General features: G+C 43.7%; 1 protein-coding gene across 2 annotated transcripts; it reads right to left on the reverse strand.

Moving 5' to 3' along the window:
• Positions 1-5,727: 5,727 nt before the first annotated feature.
• LOC143282840 (uncharacterized) lies at positions 5,728-19,701 on the reverse strand. Of its 2 annotated transcripts, XM_076588668.1 has the most exons (9): positions 19,509-19,701; positions 15,909-16,000; positions 15,047-15,305; positions 13,321-13,463; positions 11,813-12,134; positions 11,097-11,204; positions 9,289-9,369; positions 7,928-8,094; positions 5,728-7,208 (listed from the first exon to the last, which is right to left on the reverse strand). In XM_076588668.1, the coding sequence occupies exons 1-9, from the start codon at positions 19,558-19,560 to the stop codon at positions 6,984-6,986; spliced, it is 1,449 nt and encodes a 482-aa protein (XP_076444783.1). In that variant the 5' UTR covers positions 19,561-19,701; the 3' UTR covers positions 5,728-6,983. The 2 variants fall into 2 exon arrangements, with proteins under 2 accessions (XP_076444783.1, XP_076444784.1); XM_076588669.1 differs by lacking the exon at positions 11,097-11,204.
• Positions 19,702-22,615: the final 2,914 nt, after the last annotated feature.

The raw sequence follows: 22,615 nt of genomic DNA on the forward strand, positions 1-22,615 counted from the left end.
GACAGGTGTTTGTGGTGTTTACTTGCACGTGACAATGGTAGGTGTGTGTGTGTGTATGTGCGTGTGTGTGTGTGTGTCTGTCTGTATGTCTGTCTGTGTCTTCGTGTGACTGTGTGTGTGTCTGTCAGTGCGTGTTTAGTGTGTGGCAATGTTAGGACAGGTGTTTGTTGTGTTTTCTTGCACGTGAGTGAACATCTGCAGGTTTTCATATTTTCTACTTTTAAAAGTTGCACAAAAGTACATACAGTTTACATTCTTAACAGTCTTCAAAACGGAGACGGTAAAAGATTTAAAACAAGCAAACATAAACAAACAATAATGATAATAATACTAATGTTGATGATGATAACACACATGTGTGCATCAGCCTTCAGCTGGTAAAGAACGAGTTCGAGACAGATGTTGTTCACATGTCATGGTTTTATCACTGTCTCCTATCACAACGCCCTCACCGTCCTCAGTGTCGGCGAGAAGAAAGGAAGGGGGTGCGGGGCGGGGGCGGGGGTGGGGGGAGACAATGCAGTGAAAAGAACACAGGCAATTGAGAGAGGGGTGGGGGGAGAGGTGGCGTAGGAAGGCAGGGAATGGGGTGTCGGGTGTGAAGGATATATCCATATGTATTTTAACAACTCCCACTTTCACTCGTATGGGCACGAGTGGGCTTTTATGTGTGTGACCGTTTTTACCCCGCCATGTAGGCAGCCATATTCCGTTTTCAAGGATGTACATGCTGGGTATATTCCTGTTTCCATAACCCACCGAACGCTTACATGGATTACAGGATCTTTGTTGTGCGTATTTAATCTACTGCTTGCATATACACACGAAGAGGGTTCAACCACAAGCAGGTCTGCACATATGTTGACCTGGAAGATCGGAAAAATCTCCACCCTTTACAGACAAGGCGCCGGTACCGAGATTTGAATCCGGGACTCTCAAATTGAAAATCCAACACTTGAACCACTCAGCTATTGCCCCCGTTAAACAGAACATACATCTCCGTGTGAGACGATTGGATGGTGGGGGAAACCGGGAAGAGCTGGTGGCAGGCGGGAGGGGGTGACAGGTGTGGGGAGGGGAGGCTGTTGTAGGGCTGAGGACAAGAGGACGAGTCACGTTCAGGAGGTTTGGGGCAGCGGGAGACTGTCTATGGATAAACTAAACGTGCATTTCTGACCAGTAAAAGTCAGTCCCAGCTGTCCGCCTTCTTTTGATGACAACATGCACTCAGGTTTTCTTGGCCTTTCTACCATTGTGTCTCACACACGCATTCAGACCCTCCAGCGGTTGGTTTAGTTAGTTAGTTGTGGCTTAACGCCATGTTGACTGTGAAGATTTTGACGGTGTTTTATGTTGTTGTTTTGGGGATTTCTTTTTAAGCATAAAAGACATCAGTTTAGATTTACTGAAATTCAGTCTGAAGGCAAATGAAATATTTGACACATTTAATCAAATTTCATGAAATTATTTTCATGGGTTGCATCCTTGAACAACTCCTTCAGAATTTTAGTAGAATAAAATTTCAAATTGCTAATCTATTAAGTCAGTGCATCTAATCTAAGCATGTTCCTCTCTCTCTCTCTCTCTCTCTCTCTCTCTCTCTGTGTGTGACTTCTGTAGGTGAGAGATTAAACATGGCACAGCATTTTTTTTTAATGGCCCAGTTGAAGTGGTTGAAACTCAAGTAATTGTAGCAAGAACGGTCACCAAGAATTTAGTCAGTCAAGTGTGCATGTGCTGCGCAAGTGTGAAAGAAATGATGGAACTAGGCTTGTGGAGAGCTGGGATAGGACGTTTTCGCCTAGCTACAGTGTCAAAGTTCATTTCGAAGCCAGCGCGAGCCTCGGGCATACAATATGTGAGAACTGTCACTGTCAGCGACATCCTGTGTTCCTGGGTATGCCTGCTGCTTCTGACCAGCTGTGTGTGCAGTGCAGGGCAAATACTTCAACATATGTTGTTCTTCCCTTCTTGTGTTGTATTGTATTGCTTTGTGTTGTATTACTCTTTGTCACGACAGATTTCTCTGTGTGAAAATGTCAAGACAGTGCGCGTGTGCCTCATGTAGAAGCAAAAGACAAACGTTTTTTTGAGTATTATGTTTCTGCGTGTTATTCTCTTCTGTGGTTGTGGGAGAAAGCTGGTTAATGTAGTTGCACGTGTGTGAGAAGTGACATGTGTTTGCAGCAAGTCGAAATATGATTAGAGACACACAGAGAGCAAACATGTCAGGGAGCAAAATGCACGGTTTTTGTGTGCTCCCTTCTGATTGGTCGGACTGGAGAGTCGGAAGTTGGGATGATGAGTAAGTGGTTCGACTTTGGTATGAGAGAGAGAGAGAGAGAGAGATGCGAGCATGAAATTTGTAGAGAATGCTGCAGGATGAAAGTAGGATGAATGCATCTGGAATTTGAAGTGCCAGGCAATTGAGCACCAGCGACCTTCCTTGTGTTATTTTCTTCAGCTGGCTCCCTCCTTAGGATTCAAAATGGAAGTTTTGGTTCTTCGTCTGAGCTTGTCTTTCATTGTTATGTATAGATCTAGAGTGATGTGATATTTTTCAAGTAGGTTAGGAATTGAACTGAATGAGAGAGCGTTAGGCGGGTGGTAAGAATGTGTTCATGATTATATTTGTTGTGGGAAAGGGGGTTCGTCATTTCAAAATATATAAATGTGCAAAAAAGGAAGATAAAAATGATTTCGTTATTGTCCTCGGTTGGAATTGGTAGCAGAAGGTGTGAGCCTGGGTATGTCTTCCATTTTATATGTTACAGAAATTTTATTCCTGACAAAACACAATGCAGTGTTTCCCCCACTGATATAGTAAATGGGTATATTTGGGTTTCTTGTAAACGAGTTCCTTTGTGGGGAATACATAGACGACTAAAATAATAAAGGAATGGAAATAATTGTACAAATGTTATAATATTTTTGAAACAGTTCAAGACAGAAATTGACAGACGGTGCTGAGTCAGTTTTCTGACTGGGGAGTAGGGGCTCAGTGGTAACAGGAAAACTGACGAAACAAAAATAGTGTTTCATTTTCTTGTCATTGTTTTATAATCGGCTTGCTCTGGGTAAGAGGACTTAATCTTTTTGTAATGGCAGTGGAGGAGGGAACTTCAGGTTGGTTATAATGGTATAATCATTGCTGAAAAGTTGGAAGTGAATTCTTTCATTGTTTGAATAATCGTTGGTATAAAGTTTAAGGAAATCAGTACTCAATAAATGAGAATGCTTGTGGATTTTTTTTATGTGACGACTTATGAAATAAATCTATTGTGATATATGAAAGATTAAATCGTTTTCGAATGTAGTCAAATTTCGGAGGTGGAAAACAAATTGCAAAGTATAAGGGAGATAATTCTTGTCAGAACCTTCTTTATGACGATGCGAGTCTGATATTGTGATTCTATGAGGTTTTTATGCATATTTGAATTGATGACAAAATGAAAGATTTTTGTTGAAAGGATATTTAGAAATATTCCTTTGAGAAAAAGTATTCTATATAAATGTTTTTTTATGTGTGAATATATTCTATTCCGGTTGTTTTCCATGTAAATGAATACATTCTATTTCAGTTGTTCCTTGTATAGTTTATAGATTAATTGGTAATGTCAGTCATAATGTTAATGTAAAAACTCAAAGTGTGGTTCGATTCTGATAGAAGAGAGAGGGGAGTTATGCAAGGGTGGAAATATGGGATCAACTAATGTTGCACTCACTCACTCTCTCCTCACATCAATAGCAGGGCCACATGGAGTGGTTTTTATAGAGTGTTTACTTTACAATACAGCACACAGTAAAAAGATCATCCTACACCTAAAGCAGCACCTATAAGCAGCACATAGTAAAAGTTCACCCTACACCTAAAGCAGCACACCTGGAACACAAACACACAACCAAAACCCAGGTCAGTAAAATCTCAAAATATCCTGACATCACTGACATGAAAGGCCTATACCCTCTCAGCACCTTTCATCACATGTCCACCAGTATGCACTACTCTCACACAAAGATCTGTGTGAGGTACAAGCTTCATCAAGCTTACCTGCCACCAGCAGTGACATACCAATTACCATACTGTGTACAAAACATATCACTGACCAATACAACCCTGTGTTCCAACTCATGTTACCCATCATTCAACTTAACTGTGTGCTACCATTACCAAACAAATCTCTTTGTCTTCACAAGGTATGCCACCGACACAAGTACATGAAAGGAAATCATTACTTCCAACATATCTGGTAAACAGCAATGTGCAACAACATAGCACTGACCCTCAATGCTCTCATAGTTTGCCAACTCACTAATCACATTACAATGTTCCTTCCCACTTTGTCTGAACAAAGTAAACCACTGACACAGAACACAACTCCTACACATGTTACCACAACTACCAATAACTCAAACATGTGTTCCACAACACTTGCTGCTACCCCCATGTGCACACACACATGAAAAACCCTCAGCACACACTGACAGTGTGTTAGCCCATAGATCTGTTCAGTCCACACTGAACCAACAGCACCTACTATATACAAAACAAGTAAGTAATACATCAAGAATACAGAACAAGATACCTGTAACAAAATAGAGGGGGGGGGGGGGGAGACTCAAAAGTTATAGGCAGTACTTCCCTCACTTAATGGGTAGCTTTCACACGTTAACCCCTTTTCTTTCCACAAGCCACAAGATCAACTTACACTGGCTGTCCACTGACATAAAACATAGTTTCCCAACACAACTAAGTTATCAACATAACATAAAACCATTACAAGTCATGTACTCACAGCCCAACAGGGATTTCCTTGTTCCTCACATCACTGATCAGTCAGTCATCCTGTGTCAGTCAGTTCTTCTGGGAGACAGCTCAGAACTGGCTGTGCTGACTGGTTTTATCCCTTCCCACAACATACTGTGTATACTAATGTAAACTATACCACTCACTCCCCAACTAGTTGAACTGAAATAACCAATCTTTGCTTGTCCTAATGACGCTATGTGAATGACTGACAGATTCACTGCTTGATCCCAATTCGTCCAATCCAACAGACTGATCTGATTCGCTACAATTCAACCCATTTGTCTATACACATTCTATGATGACAAGTTTACCCGTTTACGTCACAAAGAGATTGGGGAGACGGGACAATACAACTCTGGGCCTGTTAGCCGGCTTGATCAAAGTTCGAATTAGCATAACTTTTCCCTAGCTTTCGTTCCGAAGTCCCACCATCTACGTCAGTTGCGTTCGTGGAGGGGAGATGGGGAATGACTTGAAAGACGGGCCGCCACACGGAATGTTCTGCTCAGCACGGGTATCGCGGCAGACATCACGTAACTGCACGTGTTCCTATAGCTGGGGCGGGTGACGCCGCGTCGCTGACCAAAGAGGGCCGACTAGGGAGTAGGGGTGAGGAGGGAGGGTGGCGCGGGTGTCGGCGCAACCTCAAAGACTGGGCTTTGGACAGAGCGGGAAGGGAGATAAGAAGGAGGGGTGGGGAGGAGGAGGGGGGAGGCGAAGGGATGGGGAGGGAAGGGGACAGAGTGCAGGTGGTGACACTGGTGGGGGGGGGGGGGTGACACTGCTGGCACACTATAACATTAAGATAGTGAATATGTGTGTATTTGTTGACAGCGATTGATTTACAGCTGGTAATCTTCAAATGGAAGAGATTATACCGCTTGTAAATATGTTGGTATAAACAGGACAAGCAATGGTTTTCGTTGTTGGTTTTTTTTATTCGTTGTGGGTTTACACATCAACAAGTCTGCCGTGAACACAATGCATGCAAGAACTTGACCATGATATTTTTTGTAACATTATACAAATTTCCAGTGCGACCTCACTTGGAAACGTTGTGTGGTGTCCTCCTCTGAAGTGACAGTCTGTTACAATTGAGAGGGTACAGAGAAGAGGCGCAAAGCTTGTACACAAATGTCGCCACATGCCTTATAATGATTGATTAACTTATTTCACGTTATTTCCCTTCAAGGGAGAAGGAAACGTGGTGATCTCTTTGAGACATATATACTTTAGAATGGTCATGCTGATGTGTCGTGGGATCAGTTCTTCTCTGCACCTCAGTACAGTTCCACAAGAAATACTGAAGGAAAAAATTGTGTACAAAGTTCAAATGCAAATACAAGAAAGTTTTGCTTCAGTAATCGACGTGCTAATGTATGGAATCAACTGCCAACTCAACTATAACAAGCACCATCTACTAACTCATTCAAGAATCAACTGGGCAATTCTACTATTTATAGAGAGTTTGACGAATAAATACACTGTAAATGAAGCGTCGAACCTTAACTAAAATCTCTACCAAAATACTTTATGAAGCAAAGAAGGGACTGTTTAAAAGCTTCGTAGCTATCTTTCTCCTTCTCCCCCTCCTACAACTACTACTACTTCTACTTAGAATAAAATAGAAAATTTCAGTGCTTTCACATGACATCAGTCTTTGGAGCAATTTGGACATATGATGTGAAACCTTACAACCACTTACCCTTCCCTAAAAGCTTTATTGTTTTCAGTGGCCGTGTTTTCAGACCAAAGACTGACTATAACTTAAACCAGAGCTTTTATCCCTTAAAGTTGATGATATTCTTTAATGAACTTCATTGACCATCGCTGACAACCCAAAGGCTGCTTTCATTCTTCATTCGGGAAACCCCGGACCGGTTTCCATTATGATTTCGTTACACCAAAACTGAGTACTCTCCTGGCCTCGCTGTTCTTCCGTTTTGAGTACAGGTTGTTTGAGGTTACACACTGTGATTACGTTTTGGTATCAGATGATTACAAAGTCATTACATCAAGAGGATCAAACGATTACACAGTCATAACTTGACGGGTTGCCGGATCATGACGTCATCACCTAAGTCGTGATTACATAATCGTATCAGAGGATTACAGCGCCATCACTTATGATTACAAAGTCATCACTTCAGGGGGTCACAGGCTGATGACGTCATCACTTCCGAGGCTCCACGCAGAAGGCCTGGTTGCAATTAGGTGCTGGGTTCAGCTTGTAGACAAAGTAAAGGCCGCAGTTTCGCACAGTGATCGGGGATTCCGTACGGCAGCATCCTGAGGTCCAATGAGCACACGCACGTGCGGTGACCTCGTCCCCCACGTCGGGCAGAGACTGACCTTGCAGATCCAGCCACATGGTGGCCACCGTGCCGCAGTGAGATCTCTGGGCAACACAACCAGACATAGTGGTAGTGGTGGTGTTGATGGTAATTGTGTTGCAGTGGATTATATTTTTTTCTGTTCTGAGACATAAGCATTGCTATCATGGTCTCTCATTATGATCGGTACTAGTAGTTGTAGTAGTAGTAGTAGTAGTAGTAGTAATAGAAGTAGTAGTAGTTGTTGTTATTGTAGCAGCAACAGCAGCAGTAGTAGTAGGAATAGTAGTGGCAGCAGCACCAAGGGTACATGCTGATTTTTATCATATTTTGTATTTGTTTTTTCTTCTTCTTTTTTCAATTTCCTCAATAAACATATAACGCGCGCGTGTGTGTGTTTATACCGTATGCATGTGTGTGGACGCGTGGGTGTTTGTACTGTATGCATGTGTGTGTGTGTGTGTGTGTGTGTGTGTGTGCGTGCGTGCGTGCGTGCGTGCGTATGTATGTCTGTGTGTATGTGTGTGTGTTTAATTTCTCGAAAATAGTGATATTTTTGGTGCCATAAATATCTGATATATGTTGACAGTGTTCCAGTACAGTTATCGTGCCGTTTTGTGTTAACTGTTTGATTTTTATCTTACTGTTTACACACACACACACACACACACACACACACACACACACACACACACACACACACACACACACACACACACACACACACACACACACACACACACACACACACACACACAACCACACACACAGTTTCGGGTCTTACAGGAACACAGGTTGTGGGTATCACGGCATTCTCTCCGTGCAGAAAGAAGCGGTACCAGCCAGGATTCAGATTTTTGTCGCAGTTAGAACCCGAGCCTTGGTCAACGGATCTCCAGGCGTCATCGATCTCCACGTGGCTCCTTGGGTTGCAGGGTCCGGACAGGGCAGCTGTACATTTCATTCCCGTCTTTAAGGTGACTGTGGTGAGAGGGGGAGAGAGAGAGGCTGAGAGAGAGACAGACAGACAGAGAGACAGAGAGAGAGACAGACAGAAAGAGAGGGGTGCTCTGAGAGAGAATGGTGTGGAAGAGGGTGAGGGAAGGGAGCTGAAACGAAATGAAACGAATGTTTATTTCACGAGGGTGGTGGGGTAAGCACAATTCCTTTTTTCTTTCATCCAGCCCTCAACAGCAAAAATAGAAAGAAAAAAAGTAAACAGAAAAAAAAGAAGAAAAAAGGGCAAAGGATCTCCCCCAAACTCTCTCTCTGATTATCATTCGTAGTAGTAGCAGTAAATGTAGCAGTGTTAACAAAATCATTATTGTTGTGTCGTTATCGTTAATGTTGTTATTGTTATTGTTGTGACAAGGAAAGATTGGAAGATTGGGCGATGCCTAAAATCTTTTTAGTAATAAAGTTTTTGACTCTCTCTCTCACACACACACACACACACACACACACACACACACACACACACACACACACGAGCGCGCGAAAACCATACACTCCTACACGTGAAAACAAAGGTAACGTCATCTGAAGAAAAAAAACATCTGTTGCGCCTGAAATCACTTGTATCCAGGCGCAACAGTATTGGCTCTTTCTGTGGCTATTCGTCAAACAAATGGGAAGACGTCAAAGAGCATAGCAGGCAACCTTGTTAAACTCCCCTGGGACACAAACTGATTTCCGTGTATGGACGCTCGTTAGCTTCCTATCAGTATATAGGTATACCTTTTAAAGCTGTACCTGAGAGAGGGAGAGAGAGAGAGAGAGAGAGAGAGAGAGAGAGAGAGAGAGAGAGAGAGATGAACATGCTTAGATTAGATGCGAGAGAGAATATAAACAATGGTTTTAATTAATATTTTTGACTTGGAGCTTTAGGTCACTATATCTCAGGTCATTTCTCAAGAAGAAATTATGGAGACACATCCATGCACACACACACACACACACACACACACACACACACACACATGCACGCACGCACGCACGCACACACACACGCACGCACGCACACACACACACACACACTCACACACACACACACACACACACACACACACACACACACACACACACACACACACACACACACACACACACACACACACACACACACACACACACACACACACACACCAATTTTGTGCTCCAGGTCTGCAGTCTTGATGTACAGTATTTTCATGTCGTCTATCTGGTCTCCAAGGCTGGTCACCATGCCTGTTGACATCAGAGAATTATAAATGGAAGGAAGGAATCGATTGATTAAACACAGAGTAAAACAACGAAGGAAAGAAAGAAAGGGATAAAGGGAGGAAGACAGAAAGAAAGAAAGAAAAAAGGAAGAAAGAAAGGAAGAAAAAAGAAGGAAAGAAGGAAGAAAGAAAGAAATAGACAGAAAGAAAGGAAGGAAGAAAGACAGAAATGAAGAGAAGATGAAGGAAAGAAAGGAAGAAAAGAAAGAAAGAAGTAAGAAAAAAAACGAAAGAAAAAAAAAATGGAAAAGAATGGACGAAAAAGAAAGAAAGTTAGTTCATTTTGATCCAGTCCTGTTCAGTTCAGCACGGTTACGTTCAGTTTTAGCTTTTAACAAACACATTTCTAGCGCAGATTTTCAAGAAGGTGGGGATACTATCTAAACTGAAAAGAACCCACAGAATCCTTTCTAGGGAGAACAAACAGAACTACAGGACGACGCCCAAAGCTAACCACAGAACCTACAGAATGACAACCAAAGCACACACAGAACCTACAGAATAACACCCAAAGCTAACCACAGAACCTACAGAATAACACCCAAAGCTAACCACAGAACCTACAGAATGACACCCAAAGCGCCGCCATAGAATCTACTGAATGACAACCAAAGCACACACAGAACCTACAGTATAACACCCAAAGCTAACCACAGAACCTACAGAATGACACCCAAAGCACCAGCATAGATTATACAGAGTGACACCCAAAGCTAACACACAACACCCAAAGCGCCGCCTTAGAACCTACGTAATGACACCCAAAGTGCCGACATAGAATCTACAGAATGACACCAAAAGCGCCACCATAAAACCTGTGGAATGGATTCACAATCGCACAACCTACATAATGACATTCAAAGCGCCCCACAGTATCAGTAGCTCAAGGAGGCGTCACTGCGTTCGGTCAAATCCATATACGCTACACCACATCTGCCAAGCAGATGCCTGACCAGCAGCGTAACCCAACGCGCTTAGTCAGTCCCTGAGAACAAAAAAAGTAAGTAAATGTAATAATAATGATAATAATAACAATAATAATAATAATAATAATAATAATAACAATAATAATAACAATAATAATAGATACATACATAAAAATACTACTACTAATAATAATATTTAAAAGGTGCCAAATCTTGATTAAGTCAACTCTAGGCGCGCACGCGCGCGCGCGCACGCACGCACGCACGCACACACACACACACACACACACACACACACACACACAAAATGATGTTAAATAAACAAATAAATGTAAAATATGCAGACACACGTTCACACATACACACACACACATACATAACAGATATACAACAAACATGCAGTTTCACAGATATGAAAGCACGATCAAATACACAAACGTACATGAGCACCAACACACAGACACACAGAGACACACAGACACACACACACACACACACACACACACACACACACATTACCCTGCACACACATCCCCCGCCCCCCCCCCCCTCCACACACACACACACACACACGCACACTCACACCCATACACAGCCCACCCAACCCCCACACCCCCCACCACCCCACACACTCACACTTACTTGTACAAGCACACACACATACGCCCATATCCCCCACCCCCAACACCACACACATATAATTATACACACATATATATATGCACACACACAGAACGTACAGAATGACACCAAAGCGCCACCATACCTCGGAAGTACTGGGACGCGTTCTGCATGTCACTGGCGTGAGCTTGTTCCACGTTCCTCAGCCGATCATGCAGGTGGGCGTTGTCGGCAAGGAGCTTCTCCTGATTGGCTTATAATAATAATAATAATAATAATAAGATACATACATAAAAATACTACTACTAATAATAATATTTAAAAGGTGCCAAATCTTGATTAAGTGAACTCTAGGCGCGCACGCACACACACACACACACACACACACACACACACACACACACACACACACACACACACACACACAAAATGATGTTAAATAAACAAATAAATGTAAAATATGCAGACACACGTTCACACATACACACACACACATACATAACAGATATACAACAAACATGCAGTTTCACAGATATGAAAGCACGATCAAATACACAAACGTACATGAGCACCAACACACAGACACACAGAGACACACAGACACACACACACACACACACACACACACACACACACATTACCCTGCACCCGCCCCCCCCCTCCACACACACACACACGCACACTCACACCCATACACAGCCCACCCAACCCCCACCACCCCACACACTCACACTTACTTGTACAAGCACACACACATACGCCCATATCCCCCACCCCCAACACCACACACATATAATTATACACATATATATGTATGCACACACACAGAACGTACAGAATGACACCAAAGCCCCACCATACCTCGGAAGTACTGGGACGCGTTCTGCATGTCACTGGCGTGAGCTTGTTCCACGTTCCTCAGCCGATCCTGCAGGTGGGCGTTGTCGGCAAGGAGCTTCTCCTGATTGGCTTCCAGCAGGGACAGCCTCGCTTTCACCTCGTCCACGCCCACGGAGGCTGAGAGAGCCATGAAGTGGCCGCCATGCTGGCGGTTGCAGATGTCCGGGAAACGAATTTCGGGAATGGAACACGTGTAGTTACCTCCCCGTACAGGTGTGAGCAGAGACAGGTAGAAATGGCCCGTTTCGTAACCTGAGCTGGCCTTGCTGTCTCCGTCGGGGGTCTATAGGGGGGTGGGGGAGACAAAGGAGGGTGGGGTGGGGGTGGGAATGGAATCAGCAGTTTGTGTAGGGTTGTGTCTCTCTCCCTATGTATACATGCCGTTTATGCAGTCTGGGTAAAGAAGATGGATTACATTTTTTGTTATGTTGCCATGCTTTATGTTACCTTAGACAAAAACTTATTCAACCGAAATATCATACAGATCCGTCTAATTCTAGGTTCAATTTACTCATGTCTTCAAGGCAGGAATGTACTCTGTATAACGTAGCCATACATATATACATGAAGCATTGAAGAGATTACATACAGTTATCTCGTGAATGTTGTGGAATATTTGTGGTAATTATTTTTGGTTGATATTGTGTTAACTATTTTTGGTTGATCTGAGTTGTCTATTTACTGTGTCATGTCATTTTCTCATTATCATTTATTAATGAATCCCCCTTCAGTAAGGGGCTCTGGCCTTATCTGAATAAAACATTCGTTTGTTCGTTCTCTCTCTCTCTCTCTCTCTCTCTCTCTCTCTCTCTCTCTCTTCCTTCTTCTTTCCCCTCCCTCTCTCCCCTCCCTCTCTCCCTCTCTCTCCGCCTCACTTTCTCTGTCTACCCTACTCTCTCTCACCTCTCTGTCACACTCTCTCTCCCTTCCTCCCCCCTGTTTCCTCTCTCTCCCTCTCTCTCACTCTATTCCTTCCTTCCCACCTCACTCTCTCCCTCTTTCTCTCTCTCTCTCACCTCATTTTCTCCCGCCCCCCCTCTCTCTCTCTCCCTCTCTCCGCCTCTCACTCTCTTCCCAACTCTCTCTACCCCTCTCTTTCTTTCTCCCTCTTCCCCTCTCTTTCTCCCTTCCTTCCCCTCTCACCCTCTACCCCCCTCTCACACTCTCCCTTCCTTCCCCCCACACTCTCACCCTCTCTCTCCCTCTCTTTCACCTCTCTCTCTCTCTCTCTCCCTTCCTTCCCCTATCTCTCTCCTGCTCTCTCTCCCTCTCCCCCTGTCTCATTCTGTTTCTCCCTTCCTTCCCCTCTCTCTCCTCTCTCTCTCTCTCTCTTTCTCTCCCCCTCTCTCTCCGTCTCTCCCCCCCTCTCTCTCTCTCTCTCTTTCTCTCTCTCCCTCTCTTTCTCCATATCTCCCCCTCCTCTCTCTCTCTGTGTCTCCCCCCTCTCCCTCTCTCCCTCTCTGTCTCACCGTCCAAACGACATCCACAGGGGGCGGCCCCAGGAAGGTGAAGGAGCCACAGGTCAGACGGATGTTCCATTCTTGTGAGGCCTCGTCCCACCGTGCTTGTGGATCCTGGTCAGCCCTCAGGTCGCCTTTCACCATGGGGCCATCTGCACACACACACACACACACACACACACACACACACACACACACAGAGAGAGAGAGAGAGAGAGAGAGAGAGATACATGCTACAGAAAAAAGGTCAGAAACGCACAGAAACCATTCTCAGAGATTTATCTTATGTGAAACAGTTCACGTTTTTATCGGAAAATGTTTTAGTCACATTATAAAAAAAGCGTATCCAAAAACGAGTTCACGAGAATAAGAATCAGAACAAATTCATTGTCTCAGTAAGAGAAATGATGTGCGGAGAAGTCAGTTATGCCTGCAGTTTACAAGCAGAACAAGAAAACAAAACCTCTCTCGCGATTTCTCTTTTGACAGCGGGGTTGTCTTCTGCATTCCCCGAACCAAAGTCATTACTGCTGTTGGCATTGTTTCATTTATTTTTGTTTTCTATGACATTTGCCGAGTTTCCTTCTTGACACAATGGAGAGTTTCACCACCATTCAGCCTGTTTTCTTCAAAAGCAAAGACATTCCCGAAAACGATGCGAACGTTCCGTCCGTCCTTGACGTTTGCCTTGCTGCAGAAAACATCGCAGGGCAGGGCGCCATCCTCGGGCTCAGAATATTAGAGGCCTGTGGTGGATCTTCCCAGTGATTGATAGCTCATTAACCAGGAAAACTGAAGCCAACTGGACGCTATATTATTACTCGTATTTGGCCGTCAATCCGTTGAGAAGTCGTCTGCTAACTGGTGATAGTTTCTGAACTGTAACCATGTATCTTCGATGAAATCGTGTGATGCTAGCCCCCACTACATGCCAACTGTTGTGTCTTGATTGATATCTGCCAATGGTTTATCTACCAAAGTTATCACAGGAAAACTGCAGTGACACGTAGTGCAAACTTGCTTTGGAGGCACACACAGGAATGTCAGCTTAACTAACGCCACGAGCAAGTGAAAGCTTGCCGTGAAGCAGTCATCGTAGCCAGCTGAGCGCTCGGTTATAATATTATATGAAGTTACCCCTTCGCGCTACACTGACATGAGTGGCAAAATGGCTGACTGAACACTTCCACTGGCTTCAGTTTGCAAAGGGGCTCAAAGATGGCATCCACTATCCACCTAGGATGAGGGAGTGGGGGCGGGGGTTGAGTTGGGGGGTGCAAGTCTCCAGCTCCAACCCATTCATTCTGTGAGATGACACAGGTGTGATTCCGTAGAAAGTATTCTAAAGTGTGTTTATGCGTGATGTGCCATTTACTTTAAACAAGCTATTGAATAGTACCTTTTTATCATGATGTCTATGTTTGCTTATTTTATAATATTTCATGTCTTTAACTGTGGATATTGCATGTGTATTATAGTAATTATTGTCTATGTAGTTCACTCCAAGTTAACATTTTTATATTGTGTATGTCTACTGTTGTTGTTGCATGTGCGTGACCTGTGGTAATGGTATGTGGAATTTGCTATAAGTCAATATACAGTTTTTTATCTTCGTTATGTTGTAACATTGTTGTTTATGTGTTTCACACCATAAAGTGGAGATAATAAAAAGTATTCTGTATTCTGTGTGCATTCTATGTAAAAGGCTATGGGACCTTTAACCTTAACCTCTCACCTCCCACCTGCACGGTGACAGTTTGCTGGTAGGAGCGGAAGAGACCCTCAGCGACCACGCTGACCTCTATGCTGTAGTTCCCGGTGTCTTCCGCCACCAAGTCCTTCACCACAAGTCCGCCATTCTGCACGTGCCGCACGCGCGCAGAGTAATCACCCGTGGCCAGGAAGTGATCGTGAACCATGGAGGCCATGAGGGAGGAAGACAGTGCGCCATCGTGGATCCAGCTGACGCCCGTCACAGCTTCGTTCTTCGTCACCTTCCGGGGTTGGAGATGTCGCAACCATTTTATGGAATGGTGCATGTGTCAATAATGATGATAATGATAATAATAACAATAACAATGATAATAATAATGATGATGATGATGATAATGATGATGAGAAGAAGAAGAAAGAAAGAAAGAAAGAAAACGAAATGGAGAACGAAAAGAAGAAGCAGAAGAAGATGTGTTATGTTATCCTTACATCAGCGACCGGTTTACACATGCCACTGCATCACTGTGGCCACCATCCTCTCCACAAAGCCTTTCTGACTGTGGCACACACATTCGGCAACAAGCAGTCCTGCTCTCTGATGGTCAAGGGACTGATACAGGCCAAACATGTAGGTGACATTCGTTACAGTCAACAACAGTTGTTGCTGCTGAACCCTGACACTACACCTTGTCGTCTCGACTCCTAAGAGTTTGCACTTTAATAGTTTAGTATAGGTGTGAGTTGAGAGAGGTGTGTGAGTTGTGATATATAGTGGAGGGGAGGTAGAGGCTCGCCATCACGTCCCCTTCACCCCTTCTCTCTCTCTCTCTCTCTTACAAACCAGAACAGACCAACGAAGACACCACTGCCAAACTCTCGCCTACCTCAAAGCGCCACGGAAGTGTCACCTTACTCCCAGCACAGGCGTAGACGACGTCAGCGGGTTTATTTTCCCACTGCAATCCACAGACCGGATCTGTTGGGGGGAAAGCGACATGCCCATAAGGTAATGCAAAAACGACAGGGCTATAATGCAATCCAAAAACGACAGGGCTATATGGCAATGCAAAAACGACATGCCCGAAAGGCACTGCAAAAACGACAGGGCTATATGGCAATGCAAAAACGACATGACTATAAACCAAAGCGAAAACGACATGCCCGTAAGGTAAGGCAAAAACGACATGCCTATAAGGCAATGCAAAACCTACAGAGCTATACGATAATGCAAAAATGATAAAGCTATACGGCAATGCAAAAGTGACAGGGCTATAATGCAATGCAAAAACGACAGGGCTATAAGGCAATGCAAAATGACACAGCTATAAGGCAATGCATAAAATTTAATGACATGCTTATATGACAATGCAAAAACGACATGTGACATGCTTATATGGCAATTCAAGAATGACAGGTCTATAAGGCAATGCAAAATGACACGGCTATAAGGCTATAAGGCAATGCAAAATGACACGGCTATAAGGCTATAAGGCAATGCAAAAACGACAGGGCTATAAGGCAATGCATGCACACACACGCGCGCGCGCACGTTGAAGCCCAATTATCCAAGAACAAAGCTTTGTTGTTGTTTTTTCTTCTTCCTTTTTTAGTAAAGAAATACACTTCCTATCATAAATCATTCAGTTCTTTGCTGTTGAAACAAGAATGCAGTTCCGTTTCTATAGCATTATAACAGAGTAAGTACATGAGATTTTGCTCTGATACAGCTGTGTAATTTGTATGTATGTGTGTGTGTTTGTGGTTCGGATATTCCTGTTCTAAGTCTCATCAAAATGTCACGGTTATGTTCGTTGGTAACCGCTGTAAGGTAGGATTCCATGGATACTGATTATTTCATGTGTGGTAAAAATAAAATATTGTGATCATGCTGGTATGTTCATCCCACCTTTGGCAGTAACAATCTATCAGTCTCTACTTGAAAAATCCCAGGAATAAACCTTGATTTGCCACGCCCTGATTTTTCCACACAAAGTCTAAACCCGTCTGGTATAAAGTATTACAGACATGAGATACCCAACAAATTTTACCATCATCACGAAGTGACAGATGCATGCTGTAGGATATTCGTGGAGGTCTGGAATCAACTGGTGTTAACCGTAACCACTGTTTGATGCAAGCAACATGGGTAGAAACATATAAGGAGTAACAGTTTCGCAGTACATAATCTCATTGGGGCTCGGGGGCTGACATTTAGCAATTTCGTTAATGCAAAAGTGTGAACATTTTCCACTGCGTTCTGTTGTGTCGAGCACCATATTTCTGCTCCATGCAATAGTATTGGTGTGTCAAACAGTTTTACAAAATCTCCAAGAGTTCTAAAAATGTTATTGACACCTTTTTACCACTGCCATTATTTGACCTTTATAGAACCATAAACCCTTCTTTGCCACATACCCCCTCCCCCCCGCCCGCCATTTCTGAAAATAACAATGTTAGATTTGTCATGATTTACATGATATCCTAGTTCATCTCATTTATGTGCAAGTTTATTTCGTTCGTTTTCTAAGCCTGCAAGAGTGTCTGATTACAAAATGATATCATCTGCAAAAGGTAAAATAAACATTTTCACGAACACCAGAGAACAGTTGCATACAATATTTTCAATTTTTAATGATGTCCTGAGCCAGCTCGATAATGAATGAAGAAAAGAAAACAGGATTTGCGATCTCACCGTGTTTTACACCCTTGAGGCAATGAAAAGCTTTTTCTTTTTTTTTTCTTTTTTTTTTTGCTTGCAATACGCATGCGGGCTTAACATTTCCATACATACTCTGTAGTGCGTTTAGTATATTCTCTTTCACTCCTAGTTTGTGTAAAATGAGAGAGAGAAGTGGATCGACAGAGACAGACAGACAGACAGAGACAGAGAGTGGTATAGAGAGAAAGAAAAGTGAGAAAGAGAGAGAAATGTACACAATGAAAGAAGAGAGAGAAAGAGACAAAGAGAGACAGACAGACACACAGACAGAGACAAAGATGGTTGTGTGGAGACAGAAAGGGGATAGAGAGAAAAAGTGAGAAAGAGAGAGATACATACACAATGAAGGAATAGAGAAAGAGTAAGAAAGACAAACAGACAGACGGACAGAAAAAGAAACAGACACGGATAAAACATGAAAATGTGACTTTATTTCTATTCCCCGTCTCGTATCAATGTCGATGGTGAAGATACAAAAACTGAACTGTCCACATTTTGAACACAAAAAATATAACAAGCTGTCCGTATCTTTGAAGTAAATCAGCATCAACTGAAAAAGGGACAATGAGAGAAAGAAAAAGAAATAGTGAAGCGATGTAAAGATATGAATCATCCATTTCAGTTTCGATTTCAGTTTGTCAAAGAGCCGTCGCTGCGTTCGGACAAATCCATATACGCAACATTACATCTGCTAGGCAAATGCCTGACCAGCAGCTTGATCCAACGTGCTTTGTCAAGCCTTGATTGCATGCATACACACACGTGCGCGCGCATACACACACACATGCGGTGTTCAGTTGTGTGTGTGTGTGTGTGTGTGTGTGTGTGTAGGGGGGGGGGGGGGGGGGGGGGGGGGGGGGTGCGCACCTTTCAGAGTGGATTTCTTAAAAATCATTTTGCCAGAGGACAATACTTGTATTGCCATGGGTTCTTTTTCATTGCGCCACACACGGGACCTAGGTTTACCGTCGCATCCGACTGGACGCTCAGTTTGATTTGGGGAGAAAGGGCGAGAGAAGGATTCTAACCCAGACCATCACAGACTGTCGTACAAGATTAAGATTTGTATTATGTAAAACTATATTACTTTGATATGAATTGGGCTCAGCAGTACCAGTGGAAGCAATGTGTGAACAGATAGTATACTGTCATTACTACAATTTCATTGTAATTCGTGTGTTATGATATCACACAGATCAATGTTTGAATTGATATTTGCTGTTCTGCCGATGTGATGCTTGATGTGGAATGGTTTGATGTTCGGAACGCTATATTGTTGTGCCTTCCTTATTTATTTGGTATGTAAACCTTTGTCTGAATAAAAAAATGTTTGGAAAAAAAAGATCGACACATCCAAAGTATTACATTAATCCCTGTGATTTTAAATTAACATTGCTGTTGGCATTAAACGTGAATGTACCGTCAGAAATCATGCTGTGCATATCTACAAGGCATTCAAAGGAAGAGAAATTGCTCTACTTTGAACAACAGGTTTACATGCTGCTATTTGAATACTATACCATGTTGTTTTGAATGTGTTATTTCAAAGTACGTTACTGTTGTTATGTATTTCTATTTCAGGTTTTCTTGGAAGACATGATCGTTCATGTTTATCAGTGAATGATTTGTTCATCTGTTCACACCCCTACAAACGAAGTTTTGCCTTACATTCATTCATTCGTGCATTCATTTAATGCATACATTCATTATTTGTCTCTGTCTCTGTCTCTGTCTCTGTCTCTGTCTCTCTCTCTCTCTCTCTTACCCAAGAAGAAGATTGTAGCCAGCAGTATCCACCCCACTCCACACTTGCCCATGGTCACTGAGGACACACTTGGAGAAACTCACAGTTCAGTTCAGGACAAAGAGCTAACCCCCGTCAGCTTGGAGCTGTCTTCCTGGTCCCGACTCTCGGTCACTGCAAGTGAACACTCTTAAATTCCCTTCTCGCGCGACTGACTTCTGACATTGGTTGGTATCTGTAGAAAAGTTGGTGCTAAAGGGGCTGATCCACTGTCCGCCGCTGTCTGCGACTGCGCACATCGATGCAAGCTCCATCCACATCCGTGTCCAAAGTTCTTCAGGTTCAGAAAGTGCGCTGCTTTCTGATGCTCCCACGTTGGTGTGATGCAGTCAAAGCGCTACACGTTTCGCGGTTCACAGTTTGTTGGTGTCACCCCATCCTCTGTCGACAGGTCTGAGGTCTCCCTCGACTGTTTGCCGGCTGTTCATCTTGGGCCGTCCCCTCTTTCTCCCACCAGTTCGTGGCTTTTTATTTCTGCAGGGAGCTTCAATACCTGTCCAAGCCAACGGACATGTTTGATGATGGGTGATATGAGAGGCCGATGGGAACTCTCTGACCTCTTCATTTGAAATAAAATCATGCCATTTAATGCCTTGGATCTTAGGAAGACATTCGCTGTCGAGGGCATCCAACTTTTCCTCCCACGTGGTCATAGTTAAGTGTGGTCCAAGCTGTAGAGAAGCTTGGATGGAACATTGGGGTCATAGAATATCAGCGAGGCAGTGCCACACGAAAATCAGCATGGCCTTCTGGGTCCTTGCATCTCGCTGTCCCAGAAAGCAGCGAAGAATAAGTTGTGTTCTTTACTTCTGTGTGTGTCTGACAAAGATCGCAGCGCAGTGTGTCCCACAGCACGGAGATTTTGTTCTTGTAAAGCTCCATGATGGTGACTGTTGGTGTGCACTTGCAATGCTGAACAGGAAAGTTCATCGACAGACGATTAATGTTGTGGGACACTTTCTGATAAAAATGGAAACGAGTTAGTTTGCGCACACAACAAGTCTGAATTCTGCAGATTTTCTGAATGGTAAGGTGACTTTCTTTTCTCTCGCTCATCCTAGATATACACGATTTACATTGTCGTACAAAACTGCCGGTCAGTCCATCGCTCCCTTTACCGTTCCCACTGAGCGTGTTCAAGCCTCTGTGACAACATCCGCAACGTTTGCAGCAGAACGTGTTGAATGATGAAAACGGGGAGGCAGCCCAATAGCGCGAATCGTCCAAAAGCGCGACCCCAGAAGCGCGAACTATAGATAGTGTCATACCATAAGCGCGATCTGGGGCAGACCAAAACCTGACCACATGTTCAAACGCGCGCCGGTGGAATGAGTGGACTGTCCATTCTTTCCAGTTATTTTCACATTTGTGAAATACAGGAAGCAACTGTCAGACAACACTCTTCATTCGGACAAGGAGGTATAACAGATACAGGGGGCTGCAAGTAAAGTCATCAATGCTTTAACGCCGTGTGTGTGTGTGTGTGTGTGTGTGTGTGTGTGTGTGTGTAACGTTGACATGTTTACCTAATAATTGTGTTAGAAAATATTGTAACACAACATGCAATAATGATAGTTATTTTACCATACATCGGCATGGGCATGTCGACTATATGTACAATGTACACGGTAAGTTTACTGGCACCATTGCCCCTCTAAGATCAGCCATTCGCGCTTTTGGAACTTAAGCATTCTGCTCTTTTGAGCAATCTCAGGGTGCGCTTTTGAGTTACCTAATGTCTTGTGGAAAAAGAGATGTTGGAAAGAAAAGAAAAGTTCGCGCTTTGGGGATGAAGCCTAAATGAAAAACGATGTCGCCCTGTTCATTTTACTGAATATTGCTTGAAGTCTACATGACGGCGAAGGCCCTGTCAAGGTTGATATCATTTTGATGCAAAGACATATCCACTGACTTCAGAAAAAAGTCAGGGGAACAAAGAACAAAACCAGAATCTGTGTGTGTGTGTGTGTGTGTGTGTGTGTGTGTGTGTGTGTGTGTGTGTGTGTGTGTGTGTGTGTGTGTGTGTGTCTTTCTCTGTGACTCTGTCTGTCTCACACTCTCTCTAACGCACACAAGCGCGCACACACACGCGCAGACGTATAAACACACGCCAATACCACGTGTAGTCGACAATCAGGCTCTGCAGAACAGTGTCAACCTGGAATACAAAACAGTTTCGTTAGAACCTTTCATTATCCACACGTCGGAACACAAAACTTTTTTTTAAAGAACTTTTCATTATCGCCAGGTCCCTCCTCCCGAAGTGCCATGCATGGCCACACTTGGTTCTGCCACAGGCTGCAGTCTGTTAATGTCGGGTCGCCGTCAGGCCACTCATCACGGGAGGAGGAGGGACAGGAGGATGACGACGACGACGACGTTGACGACAACGACGATGATGATGATGATGATGATGATATGAATACTTATACAGCACCTGTTCTCGGTCAGAGACAAAGCTCTCAGTGCTTCAGAAACACGGAGTTATCTCCATAATTACAGACTGCCCGCCCGGGTAGAACCGACTGACAGGTGCCATTGGCCGCTCGTCATTCGTTTCCTGTGTCATTCAGGCAGGTTTCAGTCACGCACACAAACACACTCGCACAGACATGCAGCGTTTTGCGTGTATGACTGTTTTTGTTTACTTACCCGGACAGGTAGGCAGCCATATGGGGTTGCATGCTGGGTATATTCTTGTTTCTGTAACTCACTGAACGCTGACATGGATTACAGGATCTTTAACGTGCGTATTTGATCTTCTACATCCGTATACACACAAAGGGGGTTCAGGCGTTAGCAGATCGGAAAAATCTCCACCGTTAACCCATCAGGTGCGACGCGGATCGAACTCAGGAAGTACGAACGAACGAACGAGAACTCATGAAACACGGGCGGGAATCCAACGCCCAAACCATTTGACCACCGCACCTGGAGAATTAAATCATATTGCACAGGGGAGTCCCAATGCTGACAGGAGCAGCAGAGCGCAACCAGTGTCAAGTCATTCGGATGAGACGATAAACCGAGATCCCGTTGCAGCACGCACTTGGCGCACTGAAAAGAAC

The sequence above is a fragment of the Babylonia areolata genome, chromosome 6, assembly GCF_041734735.1.
Source record: "Babylonia areolata isolate BAREFJ2019XMU chromosome 6, ASM4173473v1, whole genome shotgun sequence".
NCBI lineage: Eukaryota > Metazoa > Mollusca > Gastropoda > Neogastropoda > Buccinidae > Babylonia > Babylonia areolata.